The following is a 13906-nucleotide window of genomic DNA, read 5'->3' on the forward strand; positions in this document are numbered from 1 at the left end:
GGTAAAAATGGAGAGAAGAAATATGACCCACATGGCTGATATCTTCTCATAATATGTGTGGAGTTGGAAAATATTGTCTAAGCCATTGAAATAATAAATTGAGATGTGGAGAAGAGGAGGCCCAGTAAACCACGCACATGGAGTTAACCCTTGGTTAGAATGAATTATGGCAGCATTTTCTTAAATGTGCTCTGGAAAATATCAGTTCTGCAGGATAACAACGTTATGTGGAGGCGGAAAAAAGTAAAAGCTTCCATAGTCAAGTAAGTTTGAGAAATACTGGGATATACAAACGTATTGAAACACTTCCCAGCATCTTTATTACATTAGTTTACATTCTGAATCTCCAAGAAGGGGATTTAGCATGCAGAATTTAAAAAATTTATTTGACCGTAGTCTTATTTTCCAAGAGTATCTTGAGGGACTCGTGTTCCACTAACATGTTTGGACATCACTGACTTGGAATATGAGCCCTGCTTTAGGTGAGATATGGCCATAGAGCAAACAATAGCAAAAGAATTACAATTTGGAGAACTCAGGACTTGGACCATTTCAATAGCCCCATTACTGGTCTATTTGGTTCCATTCTTGTCCTCTCCAGTCTATTCACCACTCAGCTGCCAGAAAATCTTTTACAGACATAATTCACATGATGTCAGTCATTTGCTGAAGACTCTTTAATGACTTTTCATTGCTCTTAGAATAAAATTTAATCTCCTTACCACATCCAGCAAGGCTCTACAATGAGCAGTCTGGCTGCTGCCCAGCTCTTCATTCTTATCTTCTCCAGATTTCTCTTTTCCTTACTTCACTCAGGCCTCACTGGCCTGCTATGTGCTAAGTTTCTCTCTTTTTTTTTTTTTTTTTTTTTTTTGGTGGGGAGCAGGGGTTGCACAACACATGCTTTTCTTTCTACCTAGGGTGTCCTCTCAGCTTGCCACATGGCTGGTTTCTCCTCACCCATCAGAGTTCTTTCTTGAATAGCCTAGCTAAGTGATTCTCTATCAGCGCACTCTGTTAGTTCTCTTTATGGCATTTATCACAAGTTATAACTGCATATTTACTGTTTATTTTTTGCTTATAGATCATAAACTCCATGAGAGCAGGAAGTTGTCTGTTGTATTTACTAATATATATTCAGTGCTGGCAAAAAGCCTAGCACACGGTGGGTGCTCCAATTTGTTGAGTGAAGAATGGAAGTTATACTCATATTTTACCGAGCTGCTAGTGGCATATTCTAACCTGAACCTAGGTTAGAACAGAAAGCTAGACAGGACCTTTAACTCCCATGGTGGCCCAGAGAGCTATGGAAAGCATTCCAATTTGGGCAAAAAAGATAAAAGCAGGAGAATTAGGAAGGAAATAATGGTCTTTTCCATCACAGCAGACCACATTATGTATGCTGTGTGCTCAATGATCTACAAAACAGAAACAGAAAAATTGCCTTTTTATATCCAGAATTTCTATCTTTAGTTCTAATTACCAAAACTTCTACTGAGTACCTAATGCTGATTTATAGACTCCACTGGTACTCAAAGCATAGACCAACAGTGAAAGCTGTATGGGTAAGGATGGAAAGTTCACTATGTTTCTATAAACAGGCTCTCATTACGACTTTTGAGGGCCCTGGGCATTTTTGACCTCGTGGGTCACTTCCTCCATAAAGACATATTAAATCAACAGCCTTCTGTGTTCTACTGTAGTAAGTCAATATAGCAGGATTGGGGGCAAGGGTGGAAATAGCAGGAATGTAAAGAGCATACACTTAGAACTAGATGAGACCCAGATCAGCTTCTAGCTAGGTCACCTTGAATTATTTAATCTCTCTAAAACCTCATTGGTAAAATGAGGCTAATGAAATTATCTATTTCTTAGGCTTGTTGTGAAGTTAAATGAGATAATGAATTGAAAGTGCTAAGTGTAGTTCCTGGCACAATCCACACCTAAAGAAATGTCGGCTACAATTGTTAAGGACAAGTGAATTTCAAATTGAAAAGGCAGGGTTGTTTTTCTGACTTTTTGCCTATGGCTCAATGTAGCCTTCTAAGCAGTTCAGAGAACTGAATGAGATTGAAAACTAGAAAGATTAGCTAAAGTAACATTGCATTATAATGAGGGTGATCACAGCTTCTGCCTACAAACCTGCTTACACCACATTCTTGTTTGGAGTGGGAAATTGCACAGCTGGGGACAGTTTGGTGCACAGAGAAATCATCACAGTGTTATTCCTAATAATTGTTATGTTTTATTTCACCTGTGAAAGAGTATATGACTTAAACTACAGGAGGTAAGAACAATTTATTCCTCTCAGTTTATAAGAAGAGAGTTTCCTTCTCTGCCTGTAGAGAGAGGCAGGGCCTCCCAGCAGCTGTTCAGTGCTAATTAACAAGGAAGCATGGGCTACTGTAAAGGTCTGCTCCCTAGCTGAGAATTATGCTAATGACTGCTTACTTCTAAATTTGCTTTTTTTTCTTTTTTTTCCTGGACAGGACTTCTTTCTTGATTAGAGAAACAGCCTAATTCCTGACCCAAGCCCAGGGATATCAGTTATGGCTATTACGATGAAGGATGTTTCTCTCTTCTTCTGTTGTCAGAGAAGTCAGATGGGGGTTAGAACATTGGAGAAGGAGATGGGTGTCCTGGGACATAGATTTAGGTTTGACACATATGGTCTTGGGAAATATCTTCCTCACTTTCTTTTTTTCCATTCCTTTCCTCCCTTCCCCATTCTACCTTCCCTAAGAACCCTACTTTTCCTCCAAGAATGACCTACCCTAACAAGTGCTGCTGAGATCACAATCTGTAAAAGGTGTGGCCCATGGTCCTCCCTCAATGGAAGCACCTGGAGAGCTTCTTTAAAATGCAGCATGAGATATAGTACAGAGAGGTCCCGAGTCCCCTTTATCCAGTTTCTCCCAACAGTGACATCTTGTGACACTATAGGACAATATCACCACTAGGACATTGGCATTGATACAGTGAAGATACAGACCATTTCCATCACCGCAGGGGTATCTCATGTCACTCTTTCATCCTTCTCATTCTCGCTCTTTACTTAAAACTCTGGCCAACCACTAATCTGTTCTCTATTTCTATAATTTTGTCATTTCAAAAATGTTACATAAATGGAATAATATAATATGCAACCTTTTAGGGTTAGATTGTCCACTCAGCATAATTCCCTGGAGATTCAACCAGGTTGCTGCATGTGTCTGTAGTTTGCTCCTTTTCGTTGCTGGTAATGTTCCATGGTGTGGGTAGACTACATTTTGTTTAACCATTCTCTCACTGAAGGAGCAAAGTATGAGAACTACTGCCCTATAATATAGACAGAGCAGGTCTTATTATCTTATTTTACAGATTAAGGAATGGAGGTACACAAACGCTAAGTTATTTACCAAGCTCACGTTTATGGGGTGCCAGCAGTGTGCCTGGCAGTACCCTTGTTTCTTCATGTATGTTATCTTGTTCATCTTCACAATGCCTTTGGGAAGTAGGCTCTCTCCATTTGAAAACATTCAGGGAGGTTAAACAACTTACCCAGGGTCACATGGCTAATACGTTGTGGAGCCAGGTCTGAAATCAAGTATCTATCTGACTCCTAGGCCCATGCTCTTCCTACTTTGTGGTGCTGTTTTCCTGAATTTTCATCTTTGAGTGAAGCCATGTGGTCTAGCATACTGGAAAAAATATATAATACTCTTCACCTTAGTTCCATAGTTTTCACTCTCATAGACTCAGCTTCATACCGGGACTTGAGCTTTTGGAAAGTCTGCTTTTCTGTGTGAAATTCTTCACGATATCTTGATGCATTTTTCTTCCTTCCCACCTGGCTCCACAGCCAGGACAAATCATATCAGGTCAGTTATAGCCTTCTTTGCCTGAATCCAGCAGCATTTTAGACTGTTGAGACATGTCTGTCATAATATTCCCCTAACCAGCACCTTCCAGCTCCAGCCATGGCCTTCCAGATCTGTTTCAACATATTCTTTCACCATCTCTCACCCCCTGCTATTTGTCTTCATTCTAATCAAGCAAACCTATTTTGTCCTTTCTGTATTATTGTCTCACATCTGCCTCCATTTTATTCCAGACATTGTTCTATAGCCTCCCTCCTCCCAAGTCCCCATTAGCAGCATGAAATAGCCTTCATCTTGGGGGCCAGTTCCAGGTAATAGTGCCTGGCACCGTATCTTGAGAAGGATTCTTAGGCCAATTCTGAGATTAGGGACAGAGTATTGAGATCTATTACCAAGGTCTTCCATGGGTTCAGAAAAAGGGAGCACATATCACAAATTTGCCATCTCTGCATGGTTAAAGCAAGGGATTTAAAGTCAGAAATGGATTTGATTCTTAGCTCTGCAACTCATTAGTTGGGTGATCTTGAGCACAGTTTCTTCATCTATAAAATGAAAGTAATAATACCTACCTTATAAGATTGTACATTATGTAAACGGCTTACCAAGTGCCTGTCAATCAGTAAGTGGTAGCTAACTTATTTTTTCCTTTCTTCATTAAGATCCTTCTTAAATTAAGCCTCATGGGTGTAACTTTTATTGGCAAGAGAGATTCTGTAGAGAGTCTCACCCCTCTCAAGAAGTCCTTGTATGTTAAAAAGTCTATAAATCTATCAAATTAAGGGAATTATAAGCTAGAAGAGAAGCCTAAATAGAGAGTTGCACTAGCCATTAAAGTCAATGAACATATAGCCATGCTATTTATCAGCCTGCTGCAAGTGTAATATTATATATAAATATGGGTGGGGAGAGAAAAAGGAAGGGAAGGAGGGAGGGAGGGAGAGAAGAAGGGAGGCTTGAAGGGAGGAATGGAAGGAGAAAGAGAAATGGAGAGAGTAGAAAGAGAGAGAGAGAGGGTGGGGAAGAAAGAGATCAATATTTTATTTCTTCTAGAGCTTAATATATAGTTAACCTAGTATAGCTTAATATATAATTAGCCATGGAAATGTAAGTGACTTTGTACCAAATAGAAGATGTCTGGTTTGCTGTAACTCAAAATGAATAATTTCCTCAGAAGTTTTTCCTAGCTTTTGTGTAGAATGGCTGTCACATCTTATTCATGTTAGTTACATAACCAAAGATTCTCCTTGTGGACAAGGAAAAGAAGGATCAGGCTGCCACACTCTTACTGAAGTTTGTAGTCATTTGGACATCTAGTTCCCCATGAAGGATTTATCCTCTTTCCTGGGAGCAAAATTCAGAAACCAGTTTTCAGGGTTGCACTGTGTGGTCCAGAAGCAGAAATCAAACTCCAAAGACCATGAATAAAGATGTGCCTTATTGGGCTTCCCTGGTGGCGCAGTGGTTGGGGGTCTGCCTGCCGATGCAGGGGACACGGGTTCGTGCCCCGGTCCGGGAAGATCTCACATGCTGTGGAGCGGCTAGGCCCGTGAGCCATGGCCGCTGAGCCTGCGCGTCTGGAGCTTGTGCTCCACAACGGGAGAGGCCACAACAGTGAGAGGCCCAAGTACCGCAAAAAAAAAAAAAAAGATGTGCCTTATTATAAGAGAGAGCTGTGATATGCACTGGGAGAGAAGGCTCCACAACATTGCAGATACGTCATATGTGCAGGTGGATAACAAAGGAAAGAAATTCTCCCAGATTTGGGGTCCCTTGGGGGAGGAAAGGAACTCTCACAATGAAAGGGGATATTTTGTTCTTTTCCATAGCAGCATATTTGCTCCAGTGGGAAAGATTCCCCAGTACTGAAACGTCTGCCTGGCACTGGCCAATTTTCTTAGGTACAGGTCCTTGCCCCTTCCCTCTCTTATCCTTTTTTGAGTGACTGGATGTCAGCATGAGCACAGACATCTTCTGTTCTCTGAAATAATCTTCCAAGATTTCTGTCTTCATAATTCAGGTATGGAGACATCCAACCTTGGAAAACCAAGATCTTTCCTTTTTGTCATTATTCACATCCTGGGTCATCTTTTACTTGTTCGTTCATAGACCTAAATCTAGGGATTAGAATGGAGGTGGATGGTTGAAAACGCTTGGATAATACTGGACCCTAAACAGAATTTCACTTTCCCAATGGTATTTCACTCCTGACAGCACTAGTCTGTGTGCATGTTATTCCACCTCTAATATTACTGTTGCTGAGCATTCTGCAGCTGTGTGGAAGTTATTCATTTATGTGGTTTGGGCCGGTTTCTGAGAAACAGGCAAAACTAAGGAGCAGAAGAATCCATCAATGTTAGATTTGAACAAAGAAAATTATAATCTTTTTGGACTTGTTGTCCTCCGCAGTGCCAATATAGATATAAAAACAGAGTATGGAAATGATATAGATACACGGTAGATACAGAGAGCCCTAGTGTTCAGAGAGGGATAATGGGGCTGGGGAGAATTCAGCAAATTCACCGGCTATAATGTCTGTTCCATGGAGTTTTGTCTAATCAGTTTCCTTTATGTGTTATTTCTGTCATTTGTTTTTGTTTTTCTAGTTTTTTTTTTTTTTTCAATCATTCAAAGACTTCTGAAAACAGAACATTTGCTCCATTTTAAATGAGTTTTATACACTTCTCAAAAAAACAAAGGTATGTTTAGTCATTCTGGTAGTATTCGGAAATGCATATTTTGTTTAACATTATTCCTGAATTAGATTCTTCCTCATCAGAATAAGTGTAGAAATGCTTCCATATGTTTGAAGTTGTTCTCATCATTTTGCCAAGAGGGAAAAAGGAAGAATGTAGTTTACAACAGTTTTCATATGAACATATATTTAATAATTTTTTCCCATAAAGTTAGCTAAAACAACTTTTCTACTGCTTAAATATGCTACTAAAGTTAAGATAATAATATCATTGGTCTAAACATATTAAATAGTGATTGACAAATTTTTTAAAATATTAAAATGAAATGAAAGTATATTTTACTATTTTGATTTCTTTTACAAAATAAGACTTTAGGTAAGGATCTGACTTTACTGTTTTCCCAAATAGCTACAAATCACATAGCACTATTAAAAACATGCTTCAGTTTTTCACATACTAAATTCTTTTCCATGTAATAAATTCTTATATATAAATTTTTGTAAAAAATCTCTTCTGTTCCATAGATATCCTTACTAATTCCTGATCTCTTTACTAAGATCTCCTGACTAATGCCTAGGAATGTTTTAATAATTGCAGTTTTTATGGTATATTTTAATATATGGTAGATCAGATAAATGTCTTTTCAGTATTACAGTTTTTTCAGAACATTCTTGGCTTCTTTCAGATGAATGTTAGAATGATTTTGCAAAGTTTCAAAAATATCTGATGGGATTTTTTTTATTAGGATTTCATTAAACCCATAAATTAGGTTAGGAAGAATAAATTGATTTTCCTATCCAGGATCATGGTAGGTCTTTTCCTATATTCAATTTAAAAATATTTCCCTGTAAACTATATAATATTCTATATATGGGTCCAGTATATTTCATATTTAATTATAGATATTATAGATTTTCTTTGCGGGTGGGGGAGGGGTGTGGGGAGAAAACATTAGCATTACTTTAAATGTTCCTAACTCTAGTTTTCCCATTCTTTTTATAATGTAACTTTTGATAATGGAAGGTTATTTAAAGACTTAATTATCAACCTGTAGCAGAACAAACTATTCAATGCATATGAGGCTCTCCAGATTATAGTATCATACATAACAAGTTTCCAGCTTCTAAGACACCAAATTAGATGTGTTCTTAATTGCCTGTCCAGAGCCTTTTAGCCAGGCAGGGCATTGATGATTATTTTTTCCTCCTAATTTTCTTGTGAATGTGTAACTGTTATCATCAATGACTATTTACTTCAAGTTCTTTGAGGCATTTTCAGAAGGATTGGAGTACATTCACCAACACCAGCATTAAAGTCTATTCCTGGACTGCCCATCTTAGGCAATGGCATTACCACAGTTAAAACTTTGGGGTTCTCTCTTACGCCGCTTCCTCACTTAAACTCACCTACCGAGTCCTCTTGAGTGCTCCAACAGTGTTTTTTTCAACTGTGTCTTTTTTCGTTCCCACATTTCAAAGCCTCCCATCACTCTGCAGTCATCTCCCTCCATTTTGTCCACACCACACTACCTTTCACCTTTACCATAGCCAGAGTGATCTTCCTAAAACTCAAGTCTGATCCTGACACACCCTCACTTGCTTAAGCACAGGATAAATCCAACATGCAGGAGGAGCTAGCTGTATTTTACAATATTGTGTTGGGTGCTAATCATACAAAGATAAATAAGACCTCGACTTGTACCGAGATGTTAAGGAATAAAGGCCAGATGTGTTAGCATCACAGGCTAGCAACTAGTTATCTGACCAGGCTGACTTCCTACCACTCCCTTACCTCTCCCCTGATATCCAGATATCCTGGACTCCTGAGAAAACACTCACCTTGACTCTATCATGCTTTGCTCAAGCTGCTCTATGCCTGGCCTGCTCTTCATGGCAAAATCTTACCCTTCTTTCAATGCTAGATTGAAATGCTAGATTCAACCTCTTGTGAGATGTGAAGCTTTACTCAATGCTTATCCCTCTTCTAACATCACAGAAGGTAGAGCTAGCTACTCCCTTGACTGATCTCCCACAGCAGTTAGTTTGCACCAGTAATGCAACACAAAGAGACTAATTTGTCTCAGTGTCTGTCTTCTTGGCTTTACTGTGATTGTCTTATAGCAGAGACCCTGAGTCAGTCACCTTTCGACACCTGCTCCAGCACCTAGTCTTACAAATAACACTGAAATGCTCAAGTCTGTGAGAGGAAGCCACGAGCAAAGAAGGTGCTGAGGCCTTTTATTCTTTTTCTAAAAAATAAGGTAGTGTTTTCTCAAGGCAAAAATTCAACTTATTTTTTTGCATTTTAATAATTCTTGTCCTCAGTGTAAACAGCTTGAAGGCAACATAGGGTTTGGAATCAGAAAACCTGAGTTTAGTCTGCACTACTCTATGAATTTGAACAAGTCACAGAACCTCTATGAGACTTACCAACCTCCACTATAAATTAGAAATATCTGTCTACCAGGGCTGTTTTGAGAGTTATGTGAAATTATGTACATAAGAAGCTGAAAAACATTTTATAAGAAAGCACTCTAAATGTCATTGTAATTTTTATTATGGTTATTTTTATATGTAAATGGAGGCAGTTTTACTTTTCAGAGATTTTAGAAATAATTTTGGAGGAGTAAAGCCCATGTAAATATATATATATAAATGACACTTGTATCTAAGTTTGACTAGGTTTTCTAATTTTTAAAATATCCTGGGGAGGGGGTACAAAATTTCGTTTCCCCCTCTTAATTTTTGGGTTATCCTACTTCTAAGATTGCCATCAGGTTTCCACAGCTTAGAGTGCTTCTGTGGCAGGTATAGTATTTTGGATCCTAATCTGTTTTCTTTCTCCCTGGACTTTTCCATTTTTCTCCTGTCTATTCAAGCAGATAGCTGGTTGTGTGCTTATTGACTCAGGGGTGGCACCTGACAGGATGGAGAAGAGAATGCACAGCTTTTCCAGCTTTTGAATTTTAAAGGAAGAATCCTGGGCATAGGGCTAGAAATGGTGAGGAGAGTGGAGCTACCCTCCCAGAGTCAAGAGATTTTTCTGGGCTGGAGAAAGGAGAGGAGAAGGGAAAGAGAAATCCGTGGGCTCCAAAAGCAGAGGGTTCCTATGTCCTGCTTCCTAAGAAGTACTGCTAGGAGGAGTGGCATGATCCCATAAAAATGAGCTGGTTAGGGTCCTGGAAATACTACTTCTCTAGCCAGTAGGGACGTTAGTAACCTGTATAATGTGATTAATAATATCCACCTCACCAAGCAAAGCAATTTTGAGAATTATATGAAGGAAATACATGTGAATACCTGGTACTAAATAGGTATTCAGTAAATGTTATATTCCCTCCAATCCCCATTTATGTTTTGGTCCTGCTCAGCAAACCACTTTCATTCCTCAGTCAACCCTATGCTCCATTTCCCACGTTCTTGCTCCTGGACTGCTGAGTGGTACTAGACAAAAAGAGCAAAAACCATACAGGCAAGAGCCAAGCTGCCTCCCCCTCCTGTTCTTTCCCCTTCCCCTCTCCCTCCCCCTTCTCCTTCCCCTCCTCATTGTCTCCCTACTCTCCATCCTCTTCATCTTCTTTTATGAACATCACGCTGCTACTAAACCAGTAGTCCTGGTATCCCTTCTCCTTCTTTCACCCAGTCCTGCAGAGACTCAGTCCTCTTCCACCATCAGGGCAAAACAGAGCCTCTGTCTGGGCAGCGCAAGCACGCCCTTTGCCCATGTGTCCTCCTGGCAAGGTTAGGCTGGAGTAGGGCAGGGGTAGGGCATTCTTGACAAAATACCGTCCTTCTCCCTTCTCAGTGGACAAATTCTTTGTTTATGAAGTACTGATGGAAAATTGTTTCTGTCTGAGGAAAAGTTCCCTTCCAGGGTCTCAGGAAAGAGAATTGAAAGTAAGATCTGAAGGAACTGAGATGTTCCTTTTGATTTCCTATGTCTGAGTGGTAACTCTCTCAAATAGTAACACGAGCCATGACAGCGCATGGCCTCAGAACACGTGGATGGCTAAAAGGAGGCAGGTCGATAATTGAGTTATTCACAGACCTGCAGTTCATGATACCTTATGGAATCTGTGTGGCCTTGGGTACTCTCTCCTGTCACTATGTTTCTGGTGGAACCCCAAGGGGCACAGGAGGGTGGCAAATTGCTAGCAAGACTTTGCTGAGTGCTTTGCAGGGAAACAGGTCTGGTTTCTGTTTTGAGCTGAGCATCCTGGTCGAGACACTCAGTTCTCTACTTAGCTGCTCCAGAAATGGTTAAATTTCTCTATGTGGTGCTTAGGTTTCTACACTTAGACAGCTGTGGTAGCCCATCACTAGGGCATATTTGTTAGTGCTTCATACTTATATACTTATATAAATAAATTGGGTTTTCCCATGCTCTCTATAGAAGGAGAGGCCTGAGGTTTTTCAAAGGCATATGTTGTGTTGTCATCCTTGGAAAATGTTATCGTTTGTCTCCTAGTAGATCTCAGAATCCTTAGAGAATAGGAAATGCGACAGATAAGTTCTGATCACAGGGAAGGTGATGTGGGAGCCATCAGGCATGGGATTGGAAAGACAGATGTAGGTATAATGCTGTCTTGGGGTCTTGATTTCCAGATGGTAAAGGATGTGTGGAGAGCTGAAAGTGTGATTACTTTCACCTTCTGTACCTTTTAACTTCCAATACCTATGGATAGGCCATCGCTGTGGGCCTTCTCAGAAAGCATAGTTGCCCAAGGATTGGCCTGATCTCTGTCTCAGCTTATTTTATTTTAACCCTGGGGATATGGTTTACTTTACGTTGCAATATCTTTGTTCTTTCTGTTTCCTACAGATTCATGAAGGTGGCAGGAAACACAGTGGATGCAGTTACCTGGCAACAGTAGGTATTCACCATTTTTGCTCTTACTTATTATCAGATGCTGTGAAATGAAAGATAAGTAGTTGTCATGAAGTTATAACTGAAATTTAATAAACTATCTTCCGTGCTCCAAGAAAAAAGTTAAAACTAATTCCAAAATTAATTGTTGGCAATCAGTAACTTTAATCATAATGAAAAATATTTTATTCTGCATTTATACTCTTAGTTTCTGTAAACAACAAGTTCCAAATATTTCCTGAAATTCTTATCCTCCTTCAGTTTGTCGTTGTGAGTCATGGATTGAGTGGGTCTGAGGATCTTGTCATTCCCTTGCTTAAAACCCCTCAGTGCTGGGGCTTCCCTGGTGGCACAGTGGTTGGGAGTCCGCCTGCCGATGCAGGGGACACGGGTTCGTGCCCCGGTCCGGGAAGATCCCACATGCCGTGGAGCGGCTGGGCCCGTGAGCCGTGGCCGCTGGGCCTGTGTGTCCGGAGCCTGTGCTCCGCAGCGGGAGAGGCCACAACAGTGAGAGGCCCGCATACCGCAAACAAACAAACAAACAAAAACAAAAAACAAAAAACCCTCAGTGCCTTCCCTTTGCATGTAGACCACAAGCCACACTCTCTACTCTGGCCTATAAGGCTCTTTGTGTTTGGCCTCTGCTCTCGTCTGATGCCACCCTGCCCTTACTCATTCTGTCCCAACACACTGGTGAGGACTTTCAGTTTGTAGAGGGTTCACATGCATGTCTGCCTCAAGAACTTTGTATGTGTCATTCCCTCTGCCTGGAATGCTGTTATCTTCATATTTTGTGTAGCTTACTCCTTCTCATCTCTTAAGATTCAGCTTACATGTCACCTCCTTCAAGAGGCCTTCCCTGATGATCCTATCTAAAGTAGACCCCCTATTTAATTGTCTTTCTTAGCTCGTTTTTCCATAGTACTTACCATAATTTACAATTACTATTTTTTATACTTGTTTTTGTAATTTGTGTGTTTTCTCTTTTACCAGAATAGCACTTATTCAGTTCAACAAGTGCTTATTTAGGCAACTGTTAATTGGGCATTTACTGGGGGGAAAATAACGCCAATGATAATAATAACAATGTGGCAGGAACCTTTATGTGTCTTACTATATCTGATCCTCAGAACAACCAAATGAGGTCAGGACTGTTTTTATCTATATTTTTCTACAACTTAGAGGAAGGTGTATAAAATCGAACAGAAAGTGGCAGATTTTGGACTTGAAGTTGGTTCTGTCTCACTCCATGGGCTTCTCTTAACTGTTACGGCTTTGGTAACAAGACAATGATCCTATACTGGAAATATTACATTCTATTGGTGTAATTCAAATCCTCTTCAGTGTCCTCACCAAAAGCTATCTGGATAATGTAGCATAAAGACAAGAGACTGGAGAATTTATAGTGTTTATAAAGAGGAGTAATGAGATCAGTGTACAAAAATTAGTTGGTAAGAATGTAAGCATTGCTCAGTTATCATGGCTGACAGGGAGGGATCAGAGAAAGTTTTTTTCCCCTACTCAAGCACTCTCCATAGTACAAATGCAGTGAAGTGAGCACAGTATTTTTTCTTTTTATAAAGGAGAAATACATTTTTGTAAATACAGTTTGTTTATTAGCTATTTAAAAAAATATTGGCCATCTCTCAAGATAAATATCATGTGTTTGTAACTACTCTAAAAATACCCCCAAAGCAGGCATGGGGTTGTGTTTCTTTTGGCTCCAGGATCAGCACTCATTTGGGGACAACAAGTAGCACCTGGACTCTACCATTTATTCCTTACAGCCATAATTTTCAGTCAAGACTTGGAATAGTCATGGAACAATTCCAAGAAATCTTGGCCAGGAGGACTCAGTGAAAATTAAAGCCAAATGCCATGTTTCTCTAACCCTGAGAAATGCTGAGGTGAAAATTTCTTAATAATGTAAAGGAAATCAAGAGTCACTGTCAGGAAAAAAAAAAAGGAGAATAGAATTTGTCGGTATACATCTAGCCAAAAGAATCAATTCAATACTAGGATATTGAGCTTGGAGCTTGAACAACCAGAACTCTGAGTCTGAAGTCATAAATAAATAAATCTATATAGTTAGACTATTTTGATTTGGACTTTCATGCTCTTGGATTTTCAGGACCAAGATACACGACTTGATGATTGGTTCTTCCCTCCAACCCATGCAGAAAACCCAGAAAGAGTTAGTGAGATGAAGTTCCAATTACAGGAATGGTGGAATAGCTTGTATCAGATATCAATGATAAATCTGGACAATAATTAAAAACACACACACAAAGAGTGATCAAAAGGCAGCAAAAGCTAGAGGAAGTTATTCAATTCCTGAAAGAAGTGAATGGCACTGGTGAGATCTGTGGTTACTTAAGAATCCATACAGTATGAGGTGGCTTTAAACTCAAAAGAAATACATGGTCATATTGATTTGAGGTGTCGGAAAAAAAAAGTCAGAAGGTGGAAATCTCAGAAAGATGGAGT

At 39.7% G+C, this 13906-nt stretch overlaps 1 protein-coding gene across 5 annotated transcripts in view; it reads left to right on the top strand.

The window, feature by feature from the left end:
* HPSE2 (heparanase 2 (inactive)) overlaps positions 1 to 13906 on the top strand; it is a 633877-nt gene that overhangs the window by 391454 nt on the left and 228517 nt on the right. For all 5 annotated transcript variants that reach the window (XM_073794093.1, XM_073794092.1, XM_073794091.1 and 2 more), the window contains one exon: positions 11375 to 11422. In XM_073794093.1, the coding sequence (XP_073650194.1) occupies positions 11375 to 11422 (48 nt within the window). The remainder of the gene's footprint in view (positions 1 to 11374; positions 11423 to 13906) is intronic.

Source organism: Tursiops truncatus, chromosome 16 (assembly GCF_011762595.2).
Source record: "Tursiops truncatus isolate mTurTru1 chromosome 16, mTurTru1.mat.Y, whole genome shotgun sequence".
NCBI classification, from domain to species: Eukaryota; Metazoa; Chordata; class Mammalia; order Artiodactyla; family Delphinidae; genus Tursiops; species Tursiops truncatus.